Source organism: Sparus aurata, chromosome 3 (genome assembly GCF_900880675.1).
Source record: "Sparus aurata chromosome 3, fSpaAur1.1, whole genome shotgun sequence".
Taxonomy (NCBI): Eukaryota; Metazoa; Chordata; class Actinopteri; order Spariformes; family Sparidae; genus Sparus; species Sparus aurata.
In genome coordinates this window covers 22,973,659-22,993,432 of record NC_044189.1, presented here as the reverse complement: position 1 = coordinate 22,993,432, position 19,774 = coordinate 22,973,659, and the positions used below count along the sequence as shown (strand labels likewise).

The window sequence follows — 19,774 nt, the reverse complement described above, 5'->3', positions numbered from 1 at the left end:
CAGAGGTTGGACACTTAAAATACTCAGGTAAATGTTAAATGTTAGATAGATAGCATTCACTGCTACAGCACCTTGCCAGTACAGTACAGTATTTATCTAAAAGTATAACATGACCGAGAGAGGGACTGTAAAGTTAGTGCATTCAATTTTACATAATGGTTATCTGAGCATAACCGTTGAATGTAGCAGTGTGGCTAACTGCCAACGTTACGTTAGCTAGCTTGGTTAATTTGCTAGCAAGCTACAGCTGGTGAGTAACTGCCTAAGTTACTGTACTGAACAACTGGGTGGGAGGCCAGCGCTGCTAGGATAAAAGCTGTTTAATAGCTATTTAAGCATATGTTATCACCGCGTACACCACGTTGAAGTCATAATGGAATATATATGAGGGTAAGTTTCATGGAGCATTTCGGTTGAATTATGAGTTTGACTTTTCTCCGCCTCATTGTCAACGTTAAGTCAGCCTGCGTTTTTGTTTTAACTTTTTAACTTTATAGCTTCATTATTGATATTGCCAGGTTATCTAGACAATGCTCAAATAATAGTGACTCGTAATAGAACATGAAGATAAGGCGGGTTCGACATAAGGGATATTATTTTAGGGACAATTCAACATTGATATTTTCTGTTAAACTGTCGCTTATCAGGCCAACCGACATTGAAACACCTGCAAGAAAATTAGCAATTGAATCACTTTAGCATGCTAACGTACACATAGCAACATGTGATATATTTCACAAGTTTTATAAGTTTTACTTTGAGGGTGAATGACATTGAAGTTCAACACACACACTTGGAACCTTAAAGTGAAAAAAATTATCCCTGTTTCTTTTACTATTTGTCTCGGTAAAGACCAGACAATATCATCACTTTGTGCAACTAGGCAAAATAGCTTAACTGCCAGAAAGTGACTTGAATTACATTTTCCTTACACAATTCAGTCAAGTGATATTATCCCTTGATCAAGATATAGACAAGAGCTATAAATCTTTGTGTTCACTGTGCCTAATGACGTCCTGTTAAATGTGCAGTAATTTAGGCAGGCCTTTGTTCTGCTGTCATGGACCAGGGGCGTCTGTGCATCATGCACACCTGGGTCACTTGGCCACCACATCAAAGATCATGCATACATATCCAACACATGTTGATACTGTGGTAGGGATTAATTAAGCATGTGTCACCGTCACCTGTGTTTAGAGGATTGTATGTGATGCTTTATAAATCGAGCTGTTTCAGACACATGACACTGATGAATTCAACAAAACTGCTTTGCTGCATAAATTCTTAAATTCATATTTTGAATTAAACAATTACTGAACAACCGTTTTGTTGGATCTGGCCCAAATAATCACTGCAGTTGAAATAGCTTTGCTGCTTTCCCAAATATTAGAAGTGGTATGGTTAATTGAACACTGCTGAAATATATTCGTTTTTCTTAAACCTAAAGCTAGGATCAAGTGTGTGCCACTCTATCTAAGTTAGGACCTCTTACTCTGAGGAGTTTGATAAATGCAGCTTCACTTTTTATCTTGCCCACATAGCCACAAGTGGATTATCAGAATTGCACTGTGACTGATGGTGAAACAAGCCTTAGCATGATCTCCAGCTTGAAAATGGAATTGAGCGCTTAAGAAACCTTTAGACATCACTGGTACAAATGAATAGTGAACATTTTCTGTTCAAGTTGAATTGCTTTTCCAAAAGGTACTGGATGGTTATGAGACATGGATGTTGACTCAAGACTGACAATTTTTATGTTTATTTCCATTCAACTGTTTGTTAATTCCCACACCTGCTGCTGTGTTTCTAATTTACTGAGGACACATAACTGCAGTCACTTTGTCTTTGCTGATGGAGAGAAATCTGTTGAGGTTTTCTGTCCTGTTGAGGTCTTGGCATTTTATTAATTTGTGTATGATTCAGAGCCTCGTTAAACAAAAAGTTATCCTTGAATGCCTGAGGAAACAGCTGGCTTGATGGAAGTGGGCTTTGTACCTGACCTTGCAACCAACTGTGCTGTTGATTGGATCTTTTTTTTTTTTTTCTCTCTCATCTGACCGTTATTGTCCTTCTGTCCATTTGTTCTCAGGTTAACGGGGTTCCAGCTGCCTTCACCCATTGTGAGTACAGGCTCCAGGCTCACACTGTGGCTGCTGTCTGACTACGCAGTCAGCGGGCAGGGATTTAAAGCTGTCTATGAAGGTAACAGAACTTCCTTATTTGTTTTTGATCCATAGGAAAAATGATCATGTTAGATTTTTTCCTCGATTGTAAATGATGACGCGATTAATTTAAGCTCAGTGCACTTGCGCAATAAGCATCATAGTTCACTTCAGAGAATTGTGACATTTCTATCATGCTGCTCTATAATTTTCAATAAGGAGGGAACCTTCAGCCACTTATGTTTGTGTGTCATAGCTTAACAGTGAAGGTCTCAGTGCTATAGAGAAACACAATCTGCCAATTATTATATATAATAGTATATAACAACAGAGTGAGAAGGAGAGAATGTGGTATCTACAATAACTCACATTATTGTACAAAAAGCAGCCGGTACTAAACTAAATGTATCAGACAGCTTAATTTAAAGGCATTCTTTCCAGCTAGGTTATCATCTCTCCCTTCCATGGCCAGGACCTTTATCATTGTGACATGGAATGCTTTATGACCCATGGCAAGATGATATTAATAATGGCACGCTTCAAACCCACGCAGGAGGAAAGGCAAGCTCAGGGAGGGGAAGGGAATACAAGAGAGTGACTAATTAGGCTAATTACCTGACAGGAGTTTGTCAGTCTTTTTTGAGATATGTGAGTGTGTGGATGTGGCTCGACGAAGCAACATCAAGCGACTCGGGAGGCCTATGACCACATTGCGTGACTAGATAAAACCGAAGACAAAAGAGCAAAGAGACTGTTTGTTAACTCCACTGGGAGGCAATTGGGGCGTCGTGTCTTTGTTTCTCACTAGTGGAAACAAAACTGTCAGACACGTCTAACTTCTGACCTTGGATGATGCTTTTGTCTCTTGCTGCAAATTTTCTTTTCTGTAGAAACTTTTATAAAACAGTGAACTATAAGTAATTTAATGGTCTAGTGTAAATGATCTTTTGGCAGAAATGGAATATAATCACATTTTCTTTTTATTAATGTATGATATAAAGAATTTTTTTAGTTTTAGCTACCTTGGAAGTCCTCTTCCATGAAGTCCGCTACCTTAGACACACTGTCATGTGTCTAAGGAAGCTCAGAATTGACAGACTAAACACGCGCTCAAGAGAGGACCGTATACATATTTAGTGGCCCCTGTGTAGGAGGGTAAGATGAGGGATGTTCACTTACAACCACACAGCTTGATAACAACAATACCGGGATCAGCCCCAGTCGGGCTCTTCTTAAGTTACTGCTTCGCCTTCTACGTTTTTCTGTATAGTCCATGGCACACACACACACACACACTATAAAGCTAAGCGAGTAATGTAAAATAATGTAAATCTTAAATCTTCAGTCCCAGGGAGACTGGTTGAGTCATATCAAGCCTGTTCAGCACCAGGGTATATCAGTGCAAAGGCATAATTACCTGTCACCCACCTCACATGACACTGGAGAGACCAACTGCAATGACCCGTGCCACATGGGAAGAGAGAGAGGCCCTGCTGACACGTGGTGCTGCCCTGTGGGTTAGAGTGAATGTTAATTGGAGAGTGAGAAATACAGGAGATATGCTAAGCACAGCACCAGCTCACTGTAACTAAGTGGATGTAAGACCACACACAGTTGGCCTTTATAGCACAAGATTTACACAAATGAATCTTAGTATTATTTTCTGTATTCCTCACACGAAATGAAACTGCATCCTTTTTCTGCTTCTTTTCATTATATTCTGCTATGTTCTGTTCTGCTCTTCCTTTGAAGCTCTTTGGCAATTTCCTCATTGCAAACATAGGTTCTTCTCTGTACCACTGAAATCTGGCTTGGGCTTCCGGCCACAAAGGCCAAAGATAATGAATCTCCATCCTGTGGTTAGACCTGTTTTATCTGGTTACTGATTGTAATTAACAGAAAGGTTTCAAATTGGGCGGATGGTAAAAGCAGCACAGTTGAACAAACAATCCTATACATTCTGGGTGTATTGCATTCTGGCCAAAACCAAATTTGTTTTCTGTAAAAGAAATATTCCACAACAGCCATTTTCTGCGATATTATAATGTCTGAAACATTTAACATTTAGAGATTAAAGGAGATTTAATGTTTTGATTTAAACTTTGCCCAGTTAATTTCCACAACAGAGCTTTCTTCTCCTTTGTATTATTTGGCAGGCTTGGACTTGCTGTCAGGCAGGAGTAAAATTAAGTTTCAAATAACTTTTCTGCTATTGAACTACCCAGGAAGCTGTGAAACACCATGACGATGTCACAGAAGCGGCTTTGTGCTGCTTTGTGTGAAGTCAGCTTGACCAGAAGCCACTGGCATAAAGCCACAGTTACGCTTTGATTTGATTAGTTCATAGTCAGAAATAGTGCACACTGGTCAGCGGGAAACAAGTTTGAGAGCAGGCAGTGACCAACGAATATACATAATGATCTAACTGTTTCATCTTTGAGGAAGATACCAGTATCTGGTGGCTGTCGGCCGGTAGTTTTATAATGTTTTCAATTTACATGTCTTGTATATACCCCTTCAGCCATTTCTCACGGATAGTTTTCCATGTGGCTTGAGCTCTGCTCGTCAGATGACTCTTTTCTTTTTTGTTTTTCTCTGTCTACGCAATTGTTATTCAAGGCAGCCTGTTACTCTTCCAAAGATATTCCCAGACAAAATAGGATCATAACCTGTCTCTTTTTGTCTTCTCTTACTGCACAATTTGCCTTTTTTTTATAGAAGTAAAATTTGATGGACAACCACAAGACTCTTTGCATAATGGAATTCTACAGCTAGCACAGCGTATTATTGCGTGTCCATGGCTCAGTCTAAGAATAGCTACACTCCTTAATGGACCAAGTTATACTGTAACCAACCTGTCAAATGACGTGTTTACCTGTGTGTTCCATATTAATGCTATTTGGTTGCCCATCAGGTTTTGTGCCCCCCCCCCCCCAAGCAATGCAAGTTGTGCATGTTTTGTGAACCTAAGGGAAAGTTCATGTTAAACTTTAAGGGGAGGAACACCAGCTGTGTAGGTTGGTATTAACCAGACTGCAGCTTGCTTGTGTCACAGCTGTGACGCAGCTGTCTCATGCCTCTGCCTTTGTTTGCAAAGTGTGTCCGAATTGAGCGGCCAGATGTTTAGCTTCGCTTATTTTTACACTGGAATCATTGGCTGTCATCTTTTCTATAAGCTAATCGATAAAGCATGTAGTTGTGTGAGCATGCACGCGCGCGTGTGTGTGTGAATGCTTATGGACAGAATCGCAGTCACTTCCGGGTAGACAACTGGTGGATAACTTGCATTGCAGAGATATGTGATATCAACAAACTTGTTAATGTCTGTTGTCACTTCAGGCGTAACTGTTAAGTGGTCTGACCTATCGGATGTTTCATCTTGATATCCTCCATTGTTGGGACTACTGCTAGTTGTGGGTAAACTCAAGTTGTTATTGTCTATAGTATGTGGCCTGAAATATAAATTACGTCTCCATCCTAATTAGTGAAAGGGTTTAGATATTAAAGTATGAAACATGCACTTTAGCATGAAATATCCCACTTGTGACATGACATGATTAAAAAGCAAACTTAATTGTATTTAAGCCAGTGCACAAACAGGCTACACATTTCATGTCTCTATTTCTCAATAGTTGTTATTTTTTTAACGCAGTTTGTTACACTTCATTTTACATAGAGATGCACCAATCGATCGGCAACCGATCGCAATCGGCCGATAATGCCCCTATCGGTTTTGATTGGAGTTCTCAAAATAGATCAAATCAGGCCAATCAGATGACGTTTCAATATAGAGACAGTGCATTGACTGCATGCAGGGTGGGAATTTCACGGCATTGCCCAGCACTTTGGCCTTGATGCAGCTGAAAAAAAAACTCATCGTACCGGCTTCAGTGGCCTCTGTGCCCCTGGCCCGGTCAGCGTAGCGAGCTTGCCTTTAATTACAGCCACCTGAGTGCACAGTAGTCACTCACAGTAACTTCAGTGAGTCCGCAGTTCGCGCAGGTGGAGTCTCATCATCACGATGATTTCACGTGAAAGCCTCTCAAACAGCAGCAGCGTCTCGAAACAGAAGAACGAAACTTACAGTACAGGTGCGAAAGCGAGCGCAGCGGGTTTTGACATGATACGTAACTGACTTATGTGGTAGGATAACAACTGATTTATTAAGTTGGAAATATATTCACAGATTCGAAATTCCCGGGTAAGTGAAACCTTGTTAAAACACAAACGACGGCTCTTTCCTACCGTAGTGAGGAAGACAACGAGCTACAACCGTATTTTCATCAAAACGAGCGTCTGGACATTAACTCTGGTCTGTATGGTCAGCCGGCTGTGAGACGAGGGCGCAGGGACCGTCTACAAAGTGCAACACCGAAAAGAGAAACTACAAAAAATTCAATAACTTCACTATTATTCAGAGTGTAGTGTCGCCAAAATCACTCCACACATCAGTGGTCTCCTGCTGGTTATTCTACATTTTTTTTGTCTGGAAAAAATGTGCTTTGCCATAATTTGGGGGAATTTCTATTGGGAGAAATATTCAATAACACTAATATTCAGTGTGGTGTCACAAAAATCCCCTCACCCTAACCCTACTTAACAAAAACTACTTTCTAATGTAACTTTAACTTGATTTTGGTATTAAAAAATGTTTTAATACATAATCCATGTCTTATTATAAATTAGGATGTTATGGTATCAGTCTGAAAGGTAAATCAACACATTTTACTCAGTGGCCTTTGTGCCCTGTCATGTGGCTTTGGTGCCCCTGAAAAAAAAAAAGTGAAGGCCAAATGGACTTGCCCCTAAAATGACAAAATTCCCATCCTGACTGCATGCATTCCCACTAGTAAGCTACAGTTACTCTATGTAAGCTGAGTCCAAGTTGTCTCTAAGAGAGTCTCTAGAGTGTGAAATATTGCACATTGCCTCAGCCTGCAATAAAACGGTGGTTTTATTCATGATACTTTCTCATCTCCTAATTTTTATACTTAATAATACAATGTCAATGTTGTGTAAAAAGAATCATTAATTGAATATATGAAAGTTACACAAGACAACAATATAGAAGAATTTATGGATTTGACGCTGTGATCGGTGATCGGCAATATCGGGATCGGCAGATTCTGCTTTCGGTGATCGGTGATCGGCCCCAAAAATCCTGATCGGTGCATCTCTAATTTTAAACAAATACTGTGAAGCAGACTTGGCTTGTAACCAGCCTGTTTTGTCTTCTATTATTGCAGAAGTAGCCCTTTTTTACAGAATTAAAATTGAGTTGATTGGAGAAATTGAGCATTTTCTCCACTTTTCCTAATCCTCTACTGCTTGAGAAAACATCAGCAATTATGTGGTTTGAAATTTAGGCTATTATAGTTAAGACAAAAAAAATGTTGAAATTAAGCTTGCTCCATTTGTTTTATGCTTTATATCTTGCAGACTGGACAGGAAACCACTGTTCTATCTTTAGCTGTTATTGTGTTCGCTGATTCCATATGACCTACTGTCTCGCCAAAAGACGACAACTGTTGTTCTTGGCTTTGTAGTAATAGAGTGGTTGCACTGTTACACACTGGGAGGGGATCAATGTACCTCCGATTATGGTTTTGCGCATGTATGTCTGTGTGCCTTACCGTCTCTCTGTGTAGATGCCATTCGGTGTGTGTGTGAGGCTTTTACTCACTTGATGTCCTTCCATTTTCTCAAATGGGATAAATATCTTTCTTTTTTCTTGGCTTGATTGGCTTTTCTCAGAACAGCTTTTGGCAGTAAAGCCTCAGTATTCTACAGGCTCTTTTTTATTAGGACTGTGCTTACTGTCCACCATTTTGGTGTCAGCCCATCTCGTCTATATTAGATATCTGTTCTGTTTCAGCCCACACTGCAATAAGCCTAAGTGCTGCACAGTCCATCTCTCCAACACACTGCGTAATGGCCGAGACCACTCTGGAATCTCTCCCCTCTCATCACCATGGCAACCACCAGACTCTTTTTTTCTGTCTTATTCTTCTCACTCTCTTCTCAATCTCTTTGCAAACTCTTTATTCATGTATAATCTGTAGAGAAGGAGCTAACGGAGGCAAAGGGAATTAGGAACGTTTCTGAGCTTCTGAACTATCTACCGGGAATAGAAGAGAACTCTTATCTGTTCATGTCTTACTGCATTCCTTGTGCTCCACCATTGCCTGTTTTCTCTCCATCCTTTCTCTTTCCTTGCTCAGTCCTCCCTTGCCCTTTATCCGGCTCTACGTCAGATCGCCACCTCTGCGGTTCCCGTTCTGTTGCCTCCCGCCTTATGGTATCACTCGCTCTCTGTCTCTCTTTTGAATATGAATGTATCGTGATGATTATTCAGTCATGTGTCGCCAAGTTTCTCTTCCGTCTGTGTCTTCGTTGCATATTCAATGTGCCTCCCAACTGGGTCAGCTGAAGAAAAAAACACAGCCAGCCCCGCCGCACGACTCAAGCTGTCTGCCTCCTCAGCATTAAGTCACTGCAGGTGTCTGAAATAGGAAGAAAATGACATACACGAAATACTTCATGAAGTAACTTGTATACTTTTTTCCAACCAGTCTTGCTTGTATTAATTTATCCCTCTTTAAATTGATTACTGACTGTATGTTTACAATAAGTCCTACTACTTATTGTAAATACTACATCTACATCTGAGTCTAAATTTAATTACAAATGCATTCAAACAATGTAGTTGATCCTATGTTGGCATTAACGAGGGGGGTTTCAAGAAGGGAAATCAGAGTTAAATGTGATCCAGCCAGTTAGTAGATAAAAGAGGGTTTAACAGCAATTCGCAATACGCAATCTTTTTTTTTGAAAGTGATCAAAGGCGCAGCAGAGGTATTCACTCCAGCCACACAGCCACCTCCCGCGTCCATCAGATCTGATCTACAATAGTGTCTCTATCTGCTCCCTACCCCCTCTCTCTCCCTCTTTCCTATTAGGATGAGAGAGAGGAAGGTGTGGGGCAAGTAGATGAGGGTGATGAGAAAGCAGTGGAGCATGAGTAAGTCTAGTGCCTAATTGAAAAATGAGGCTCTTCCCCTTAAGTCAGATAGTGGGCCAAATGAAGGTGTGATGACAGCGGCGAAAGAAGAGTAGAAACCTGGATCAGATCCTGCAGCTCTAATGTTCTATTTTTCCTCCACAGGGGCTATTACACATTTCACTTAGGGGGGGTGCATTATGTCCCTGTGTGTGTGTTTGTGTCTGTAATTTAAAGGGAGGGCTTAAGGGGCTTTATAACCTGCTGAGCACCTAAGAGATACCCAGATGTTGATGCTGCTAGCGCTGATAAAATTGTCTTTCATTAGGAAAGATGCACAAAGTAATTGTTTGCCAAATAGCAATTTACATTGATCGTTTGAATCATTTTGATTACATATTCAGCATCATTCAGCAGCAATATTGCAGCCCTGTCTTCTCTATATTGATGTTATACTGCCCTCTCACAATATAAGCAGAGCAGTCTTTCGGCATAAAATCCTCATCACTGTGTAAGAAGAAAACGAAAAACAAAAGAAGGTTTAACACAAGTGAACAAGTTTCTATAAGACTCAAAGGTAATCATGCCAATTATTCTCTTATTGTTAATTAGTTTGCCTCCATATTTGTTTTTAAGAAAGAATACAGCCGTTTTTCATATATTCTAAATTGATGCCTTATCCTGTTATCCCATGTGCTTCTCTGTAGCTCTTGTTCCATCAGTAAGCACTAGTTTAACATGAGATTAGTGCTTCTAAAGGTTAAGCACACAGTTGGAGGTTGTTGTTATGTTGTTTTTGTCATTGTTCTGGCAACAAGCATAGGTTCACCTTCACCAAAAATGAAGTTCCTCTTAATGTAGATGAAACAAGGACACACTCAACCGAAATAATAGGTTGTATAATGTTGTAATTACAGGTTTGAACTTAGATACAATATTAATCTCAGGTTCTCTTTTTTTATTTACTATGCAGTGATGTTTTACTACAAGTATCCCACTGTCTTCCTGCTGGATTATTGGGACAAGTGAGGAATTCATGGGCTACTGCATTACTACTAATACACACTATAATTAATACACCTTTCTGCTAACTAAAGAAAACAAATGGAATACGTTTGATCTTCAAACAGTTCCTCAGCGAAACCATGTTTAAACTCAAAGATTCAACTTAAATTTGATACAAGGAGACATCTAGTGACAATCAAGTGATAGGACACAGTTATTGGGTTGCAGCTAAAGGCACTAAAGCTTTTGGGGACTTGACGGTCGAGTTTAAAAGATCGTGTGACTTCTTTACACAACATGTCTCCAGTGTAAGCCTAACCTATACTCAGAAGAGAGTGAACGACAAAAGCAGATCTCTTCAGTTTAACTTGAATACCTCATGAGAGCAAGCTGATGTTGTGTGGAATGGTTTGAGTGGAGAATGATTGACATTAGGCTTATATTGAAACTTGTAACTTTCAATCAACTTCAGCAGTGTTTCATTACTATTTCGTACTGTCGTTTATGTAAACAGACTTGTGATTCTATGCTGCAAAACATATACCCTGTAACAGCTGTTGTAGTTTTCCTCAGTACGGTACAGTATTCATGGTAAATATGTTGATTGAGATTGCTCTGGCAGAAGGTCAGGGACCTGAGAAGGTCACAGTCTTTTTAAATGCCAACATGCTACCAGGCTGCTGGCAGCCGCATTAGGCATGGACTATGTCAAAATGCACAACTAATTCTGTGTAGTAGATACTGTGGAATACCATATATATTATTATTATAGAGTAAATATGTTCAGAAGGCATCTCAGACACTGACACTGTAGCTCTTTCTGGTCTAACTACGTTGACTGCTCTCTGGAAAAAGCAGGATATGAATGCACTTGTATACTAGGGGTGGGTAAAAATATCGATTCATCAATGCATTGCAATATATTTTTTCCCAATTCAATATCGATTCATAAAATCCTCTGAATCGATTCAGGCAAGGAGCGGCCCCCGACCACCTGCTGTCCCTCGCCGGACGCCTCTCGGTCCCCGCCTCCAGCAGCTGGAAGCACCTCGCTCGCGATCTCACTCGAGGGTCAGAGGGTGATGCGCCACGGAAACACGGCGGAGCTGCGGAGGCGGGTAGCCGATGTCTGACGCACCACTCTTTCGGAGACTGTAAACTCCCAGCGCAGCCGGTCTCACACTGGCTGCTGCACCGTGCGCCCGCGGGTTGCACTCTCCTCTGGAGAGAGAGGGGGTTCAGTGTCGATGTGTTACCCCCTCGCATCTAGCTGGAGGGCGGAGGGACCGCGGTTATGTCTATGTTTATGTCAGACAAAAGTGTACCATGCAGTCCCAGAAACAATGGCACTTTCTCAGCTGAACTATGGTTGCACTATTTTATAACTAAACACATCGAGTACTAGGGCTGCACAAAAAATCGTTAAAAAATCGCGATCTCGATTCATACATCACGTGATCTCATTTCTACACACAGCGATTCTGAAGCATTTTATATCTCGAGCTGAATCACAAACAAATGCTCCTATTTTCCTCCCGGATTTTTTGAAGCGCCCCCAAACGCAGCACGGCCGCTGCCTCCTCCCTCAACCTGTGGTAAAGCGTCTTTACAACACGTGATTCAGTGGAGGAAGCCCGCCTGCAGTTAAGTGTTTGGAAGGAGTGAGTGAGAAGCCGTTTTTAGACGGGGCAGCAAGCCACCAATCTGCCCGTCCTATTGACGGCTAGGTCCGCGGTTTTAGACAGAGGGCGGCAAATTGGGGGTCTGTTTTGGTCCGCCGATTTGCTGCCTCGGACGGTACACTTATTTCCGCCTCGACTGCTAACTTGTTGTTGTAGCGACAAGCTAGGAACGGTCGCTACTTTCAAATTAAAAGCCCCCCTGCTAAGAACCCAGTTCTAAACTCCAATGGGGTGCAATGCAAAGCTCTTATTTTGAAGACAAATTCGTTGTCAGCTGTTCGCAGCCCAACTTCGGGCTTCACGTCACGTCACATGTTTACGCGTACCTCAGAGGCAGCTTTTGGAAAAGGAAGAATATTATGCCTCCGTTTTAGAAAGCCGATCACAGCAGCTATCACATATCACCTAGCCAAAGCTACGTCCCCAATAAACACTGTACAACATGAGGTATTAGAGGATGTCCTCTCATCTTGGAGACTTTTTCTTTTATTTTACTTTTGTAAAAATCATTTCTCATCCAATGATGGAACTAACAAAACAAAAAAAACATTGCTTTGCAACACTACAATGTTTTTTTTTGTTTTGTTCAAGTTCATCAGTGCAATAAACATTTTGTGAAAAAAATCGTGCCAGAGAATCGTGATCTCAATTCTAAGCAAAAGAATCGTGATTCACATTTTTTCCAGAATCGTGCAGCCCTATCGAGTACCTTTATTTTCAATTCGAACTAGAACTTCCTAGAGGAAAGATTTATAATTTAAGATTACTTTTTTAATTAAAAAATTATCAACAGGTACTCTAATGAATTATTTGTTTATTACTACTTACGATATCGAAGCATTTAAATCAATATTGAATCGAATCAATATTGAATCGAATTGCAACCTAAAGAAATTGAAATTGAATTTAATTGTGAGGTTCTTAACAATACCCAGCCCTATTTTATACTTGTGTGTGCGTGTGTGTGTGTGTGTCTTTCCTTGACTACAAAAACAAACTGACTGATGAAACTAGGTCTGCATGCTAATGACTTTTTTCATCTTCCTCTTTGTCTCTTTATAGACTAAAGTTTTATTTTTTTAATTTGCATTGTGTCTTCATGATGTTGGCATTAAAGAAAACCGCGATTAGAAAATAGAATGTTGAAAAAAAATGACTTCCATATTTTGGGTAGGCATTGCATATTCCTTCAGTTTAGGAAAATGCGCCTTTAATTTGGTGTACGGACATTGCAAAATAAATATTTTTTCATCTGTCCATGCACAATGATGGCTCTCTTCCATTAGCTGTGCTGCTGATGACCATGAGCACACATTACATACCTGGGCACTGTCATTGGAACACCTTTATGTAATTCAGTAAATATTTATTTATTTATTAGGTCCTCCTCTGTTTGAGTAGTCAAAATGTCAGCCCAGAGAAAGGTCTGGTACATTAAGTAGGTGTTGTTTCACAGGCCAGGTCACTTGCTTCGGTGTCTTTGCTGTCTGTGATGAATAAAATAAACCTCTAAGAAGAAGGCTTATTTGTTTCAGCATGAAGTAAAAGTAAATCAATGGAATGTTGAATGAAAATAAAAATCTAACAAACATGCCAAAAATGAATATGCCCAGCTGATTAGGTCAGCAAGAGGTGCAAATACCGAATGGCTGAACGTGATTGAGAATTGGTCATCAAGTCCCCCGACGTCCTGTATTATTTTCAGATCAATCTGTCACTGTAGTTGCCATAGCAGCGCCAAAGCCTTTCGTAAAATGGGTTATAAATGTCAACCGTGTAAGGGTTTGATCGAGCCATGAACATAAACCTACTGTAAGAGATTAGGGCCATGTAGATGCCTCCAGACTTGGCCACAGTCCATTTTTTGTGTGTGTTTGCAGGCATATAAAAAGATTTAGTTTTCATTTATTGATGTCTGTTCTCCCACAAGTAGTGACTCACTGCTGTTATTTCCATGAAAGCATATGCGTTAAATCCACACCTCGACTTTCTGCAAACAAGATTCATATGCCTGTTTTCCTGTGCGCATTTTCATGTCCACTGTGACTAACCAGGTCCAGAACCTCCCGGTCCTCTATTTGTCTGCTTAAACAAGGCACAATTTAGGCTTTTTGAAGTATTTTCATCAAATCCCTATACAGTGTTTCAGAGAATTAATTCTACAGCGCAACCTCGCAAGCCTTCTATTAAGCCTTCTAACAAAACCGCAATTTCTTCCAGAAGCATATTCAAACCTGACGCCTGTATTGTTTATTTTCCTGAGAACTTGCTGCCTGTTGTTATGGTTATCTATAAAACACCAGCTTATGTAAAACTTTTGAAATTGAAATGTTGTTGCGGTTGCTGTTCTAGCCTCAAAAACCCTGATGATTTTGGCGGGACTGTTTAATTACACACCTGCCCTCAAACAGCAGAATGCCTTTGTAAATGTTTCACCGAGCGTACAGGTCCAGTGTAGTTGCTGCATTAATCAAAACCTGCTCCTAGCAATTGGTTCCTTTATTTTTATTGGATGTGTTAGATCATGTGGTGTAGCTTCTACTCTGTAGAGAATTTCACAGTGACAGGCAGATATACTGTAAATGGAAGAAGCCAGGAACAAGTGCTTCCTGTTAGAATGGGGTTCAAGAGCCTGAACCAAGCAAATGTTAAATGGAAGCCAAGCTATCACAGCTGTAATTTCACTGAATGTTACTAATTTTCTTGTAAAAAGTGGGCTGTCTGGCACGTCCGGGTAAGCAGAGCTTCTACTCTGGCAGATTGTGGCTGTTATTAGTGTCTGGCATGGGAATCGGCTGCCAGCGTGTCTGACCGTTAAATGCTTCTGACACTTAATTAATGGATGATTGTTGTGTGGCAGTTCTCCGTAAGCCTAATGAAGACTCTTTCGGCTCATACCCATAGACACACTTTGTCTGGCATGCGCACTGACATTCACAAACACACACTCTGAATCAATACTCCAATGCACCAGAAATATTCAGGCAACTCCTGATAATTGTCGATGCCTTTTTTGCAGCTTACCCATAGTGCATTAGTACTTTTTCATCTTTACAATTAAATCATTGAAATGCCTTTGCATTTGCATAATTTAATCTTTTCTGACTATATTTCTCTGCATCTCTTATTCTAGAGACACTGTGATGACTTAACAAAGCAAATAATTCCTACAGTTGTCAGAATGATGAGTGAAGCAAACGGCAGATTCTTAGACCTAGTTAGATTATAATTATGATTTATATGCCCTTATCTTAAAATGACTCGGCTAGAGAGTGAAGTTGTTGTTGAATTTCTTCCAGACGTCTCTTTGCCTGCTTCACATTATGTTCATACCGAATCCCACATCTAATCCGTTTTGGGATTATTTTTTCATATTTTCTTTATTCTTCTTTCTCTTTTTATAGAACTGACATGAGCTAAGAGAGCTCTTGACAGTTCCCATTCCCCCCGCAAGTCATTGCTAGGCATCTGCTCTGCACATCGCTGCAATACACTCATTTTTTTGGGTCTCTACCCTCATTCCTTCTTGCCCTCTATTTGTTTTCTGGGTGAATGGGCAGCAAGAGAGGGTCTAGTCTGTGGTCAGGACAAGTTGTTGTTTTGCTCTCCAGATAAGAGATGGAAAACAACACTCCCACACCATAGCTGCACACAGACACAGGGACATGTCTGCACATAAGACATTTAAGTGCACCCATTCACACAAGTGGACACAGGAGTGCACACTCAAACATAGCTGGTTGCAGCTGCTGAGCAGTGGAGCATGTACAGAAAGGTCATCCAACCCTGTGAACCCGTGGCTTCGGGGGAGTTTGTTTGCTTTGCCTCAGAGCAGCCAAAGAATTGTGTGCATATGTCCATCCACTCCACCAGTTCTCAATAACTGTATGTCTGGGCAGCTACAGAAAGTATTTCTCGCTAGGGATGAGAGCATTTACTTAAGTAAATGTGTACTCAATGACAATATCATGGTCATTTAGAGAAAGAAAATCCAACTGACAGCTTATTTTACAGGTAGTTTTAGTCGATTTGGTAAAGCTCAGTTACTCACTTGCTTGAAAATGAAGGGGGATTGCATGGCACAGGCTGTGCATGTTGTTGGGATTGACTGATACTCAGAGCTGATTATTTCTTAAAGGGTTGTTTTAGGATTGGTTTGTTTGTGAAGAAAACAAAATAATTTAAAAAAGCTCTAGCTGATTCTTGGCTCAGACATCTCTCTTTGTTTGTAGTCATTTATTTGTGGTCTCATTCAATGTACAGCTTACAACAGCAATTTGTTACATGTCCTAAGTAACAACTCATCACAACTTATTATTCACCACTGAATAATCTGTACTACTGAAGTACACTACAAATGTATATTCGTTCCAAATATTGGTTATAGGACTCCTTAGGTCATAACATTTGAGCGCTGTCATTTTGACAATTGCCTGTTCAGCTCTCCATATTCATGTTGTTTACCACCTACTCACTTTTTCTGATTGTATTTTCTGTATTAGTTGTATAAATTTGAATCTCTTTGATAACTAGAGAAATAAGAAATAAAACAAATGAGTCGCAGAATGGAAAACAGTCAACATGCTCGATAGAAAAGACAAGCCAATAAATATTAAACATGAAAAAATAGCTCAACGCTTTAGTCCAGGGGTACTCAATTACAAATCTTAAAGGGCACAAAGATTTTTTTCAATGACTCAAAGGTCCATTTATTGAAGTCGGTCAGGCAACATGCAGTAATACTGTAATATTGACAAATTAAAATGAATAGTTGAATAAAACAAAATGTCTAAGTCTCTAAGTGAGCACTCTCTTGCTTAGTTGTTGTGTCATAGATGTGACAAGAATCCTGCTTTCAGCTTGATGTGATGATTTCAGTGCATTTATTTTTGTTCTTTCCTCTGAATTTTTAGGAAATGTCTCCTCAAAATTCCTATGCTTCGTCTCATAATGCCGTTTCAAATTGGAAATCTTCATCACAGCTATAGTCTCCAGGCATATTAAGCACATGGGTCTTGTGCTGGTTGTGTAGTGGCAAATATATACTGGGTCATGGATTTTAACCTTCAAGTGGATTTACTGGGCCTGATTGTGGAATAATTTGACGGATAAGGATGGTAGTCTCCCACTACAGTTGGAGGGAGAATTAATGCTAATTTTTCAGTCTATTTTTCTTTGAATTGCCAATTTTCACTGTCCACTTTTCTGTTAGCAGTGAACTTGGAACACGCCATTTACGTGCAATCTAGAGGCTCCTACACCTGGCAAAATGTCAATATGTGAACTGCTCCAAAAATGAAAGTGAAAGTTAAAAATTGCGCTCGGAGCAGTGAGTGACCCAGTAACAGGCTGTCGGTGTATCGTTGGCATGGAGACAAATCCTGGTATACAGGATCCAACCAAAACACATGGTGAAGGAATAACAGTTCGGGGGCCACAAATGTGGGGTGCGCCTATTGAGGACCTCTGCTTTAGTCAATAATCAACATTAAAACCAATGGTAAATGAAATCAAGTGAGCTCTATGCAAAGGAGACATTCTCACCGGTGTTTCTCTCACAGCTTGAGCATGGAAAACATGCAGGCCCTCTGGAAATGTGACCCTGTGGTATGAGGATGTTTGACCAAGTGCCTGAAGCAAGCAGTGTGTGTGTGTGTGTGTGTGTGTGTGTGTGTGTAGTTGCGTGCGTGTTGTGCGTGTGTGAGAGTGCATACGAGTGTGACTTTGCACACACTCTGAACACATGTCCGTGGATCGCAGCAGAGGAAGCCTGTCCCACTGTGGGGAAGCAACTGAGGTGTGAGCTGTGTGACAATGGCACAAAGTGACAGACAGACTGAGGCAAATACTAGGGCAGTGGGTGGGATGTGTTGACAGTACTGTGTGCATGTCTGTGTGTGAGTGTACATGGTTGTGTAAGTTTCTATACTGCACGTACTCTACATACAACGTTGTCTACTGTGCAGTCAGGAAGAGTGAACATCGAGGTGTTTCTCCCATGGCTGTTATTTTGGCTCCTGAGAAAGGCCTTCGCTGTACCCTGCTGTTTCCACACTGACAGACTACATACTGACAGGGCCTACCCTTACTGCATCCTAACAAACAGAGGGAGATTGTGAGGAAGACAAGAGGGAAGACTCAGGAAGAGAGACATCTACTAGTGGAGAGGGGTTAGCCACAGAAAGAACTGAGAGGGAGGGCTTATGGAAATGAAGAAGAGGAGATATGAGTGTAGAAAAACTGAACGAAAAAGAGATGATTGAAGTGTGAGAGAAATAAAGACAATGATGACTCACAACTGTGAGGTAATGGATTGAGCTATGAGAGTCTTCTCGCTCCACCCTGTTGTAGAGTCTTCTTTGCGAAAACAGGTCAGATGAACACAAGGAATGCCATACGGCCCATTTGCTGCACCGTTACTCATGCACAGTGCTCGCTCCTCTCCACAGCCATGCATTTTTTAGGCTGTGAGCTCATCTCCCCAAAAAGCATCAGGAGCCCGAACTGCTCTCACATCTGCTCTCACATCTCCTCCAACATAGCTCTTTTATTTGGTTTTGACTGGATGAAATGTCACCCAGAACACACCCTCTTCACCTGTTGTTCTTTTCCAAAGGTTGCTTGTGTTGTGATTCCTCCACTGTTTATATGTGATATCAGTCTGGCACACTAATTCTGCCACTTTATGAAAGTGTGTAATTAAGCACCTTGGTCAGCCTCTTGTAAATGTCATCAGCTCAGCTCTCTGGATCGTAGACTTTGATGTAATTAATTCCAGCCTAAGATAAACCCCATCAGTCAACTTGCTGTAAGTAAGGGTGCTGGTTCATCATTTGGGCCGTTAGGATAAATCCAGTTTTATGTACAATGTGCACAGTAACTTCAATAACAATAAGTGAGTGAACCCTTTTATGACATGTTTTTACCTTGTAGGGCCTCAGATGTGGTGTTGGATTGAATCGTCCGTTTGTTGTAATGTTACTCTGTGCTAAGTGTTCTCTGATGTCTGAACCATTTATATCTAAACCTTGCTTCTACCTCTCTCTCATTCCCATACATCCATTCTTTCCTTCTTGCTACATCCCTCTTGCCCTAAACAGTAATTTTTATCCTTCTGTCCCAGCCTCTATCGCTGATCAGGCTTAGCCTCCTTTGCTTGTTAGCGTGCTAGCTCTTCTTCTCTCCCCGCACCCACGTTTGTGTCTCCATACAATCCCTGTTTTGTGTGGATTAGTGCCTGTATTGTCCTTGGATTAGGGAGTCATTGTTTCTGAGCTGGGTGAGGCAGGAGCGCGCTGCTGAATATGCGTGTGAGTATGAGTGTGTGAAGTATGTTCAAATCAACATGGGAGACTGAGGTTATGAATCTCCCTTTGTACACGGAGCAGCACAAAGTAGAACACTTTGTACTGCTCTGTGACTTCCGTGCTCTTTTCTTGTTTATCTAATTGGCATTTGTCTTCCTTACTACTAAGAGTCGATGCTAGGTGGGAGCAATGTGGTTGAAGAAGCTTCGAACTTAGAGCCAATTAGTGTCCACTTATGCGTTGGTAATTGAAGGCCAGACTGTCAGAATAGGTAACCCTTGAGAAAGTGAGGAAGATGAGATGTGCTGTGATTGTCATGTTTTCATAGCAAGGGAGTATGAAACTATTAAAGGAGGTATCTATTGATTGACGGTAGGGCTTCTGTGTTAGCTCAGTGTGACAGAGACACTCAGCAGGTGGGAGGCAAAGGAGGTCTGTGGATATGCTGTGACTATTGAGATGCAAGAATTTCCAGGCAACACCATATCAGACTTCTTATCTATTGTTTGTGACAGTAAGGCATTTACTGGCTTATTTACTCTCTCACAGGTAAATCTGTGTGACAGTTTATCGATCCAGAAAATGTTCGGCTGTTGAGAGTTAAAATGTTATTCAGAG

General features: G+C 40.8%; 1 protein-coding gene across 1 annotated transcript in view; it reads left to right on the top strand.

Moving 5' to 3' along the window:
* csmd2 (CUB and Sushi multiple domains 2) overlaps positions 1-19,774 on the top strand; it is a 268,624-nt gene that overhangs the window by 39,714 nt on the left and 209,136 nt on the right. The window contains exon 3 of the mRNA XM_030411628.1: positions 2,090-2,202. Within this exon, the coding sequence (XP_030267488.1) occupies positions 2,090-2,202 (113 nt within the window). The remainder of the gene's footprint in view (positions 1-2,089; positions 2,203-19,774) is intronic.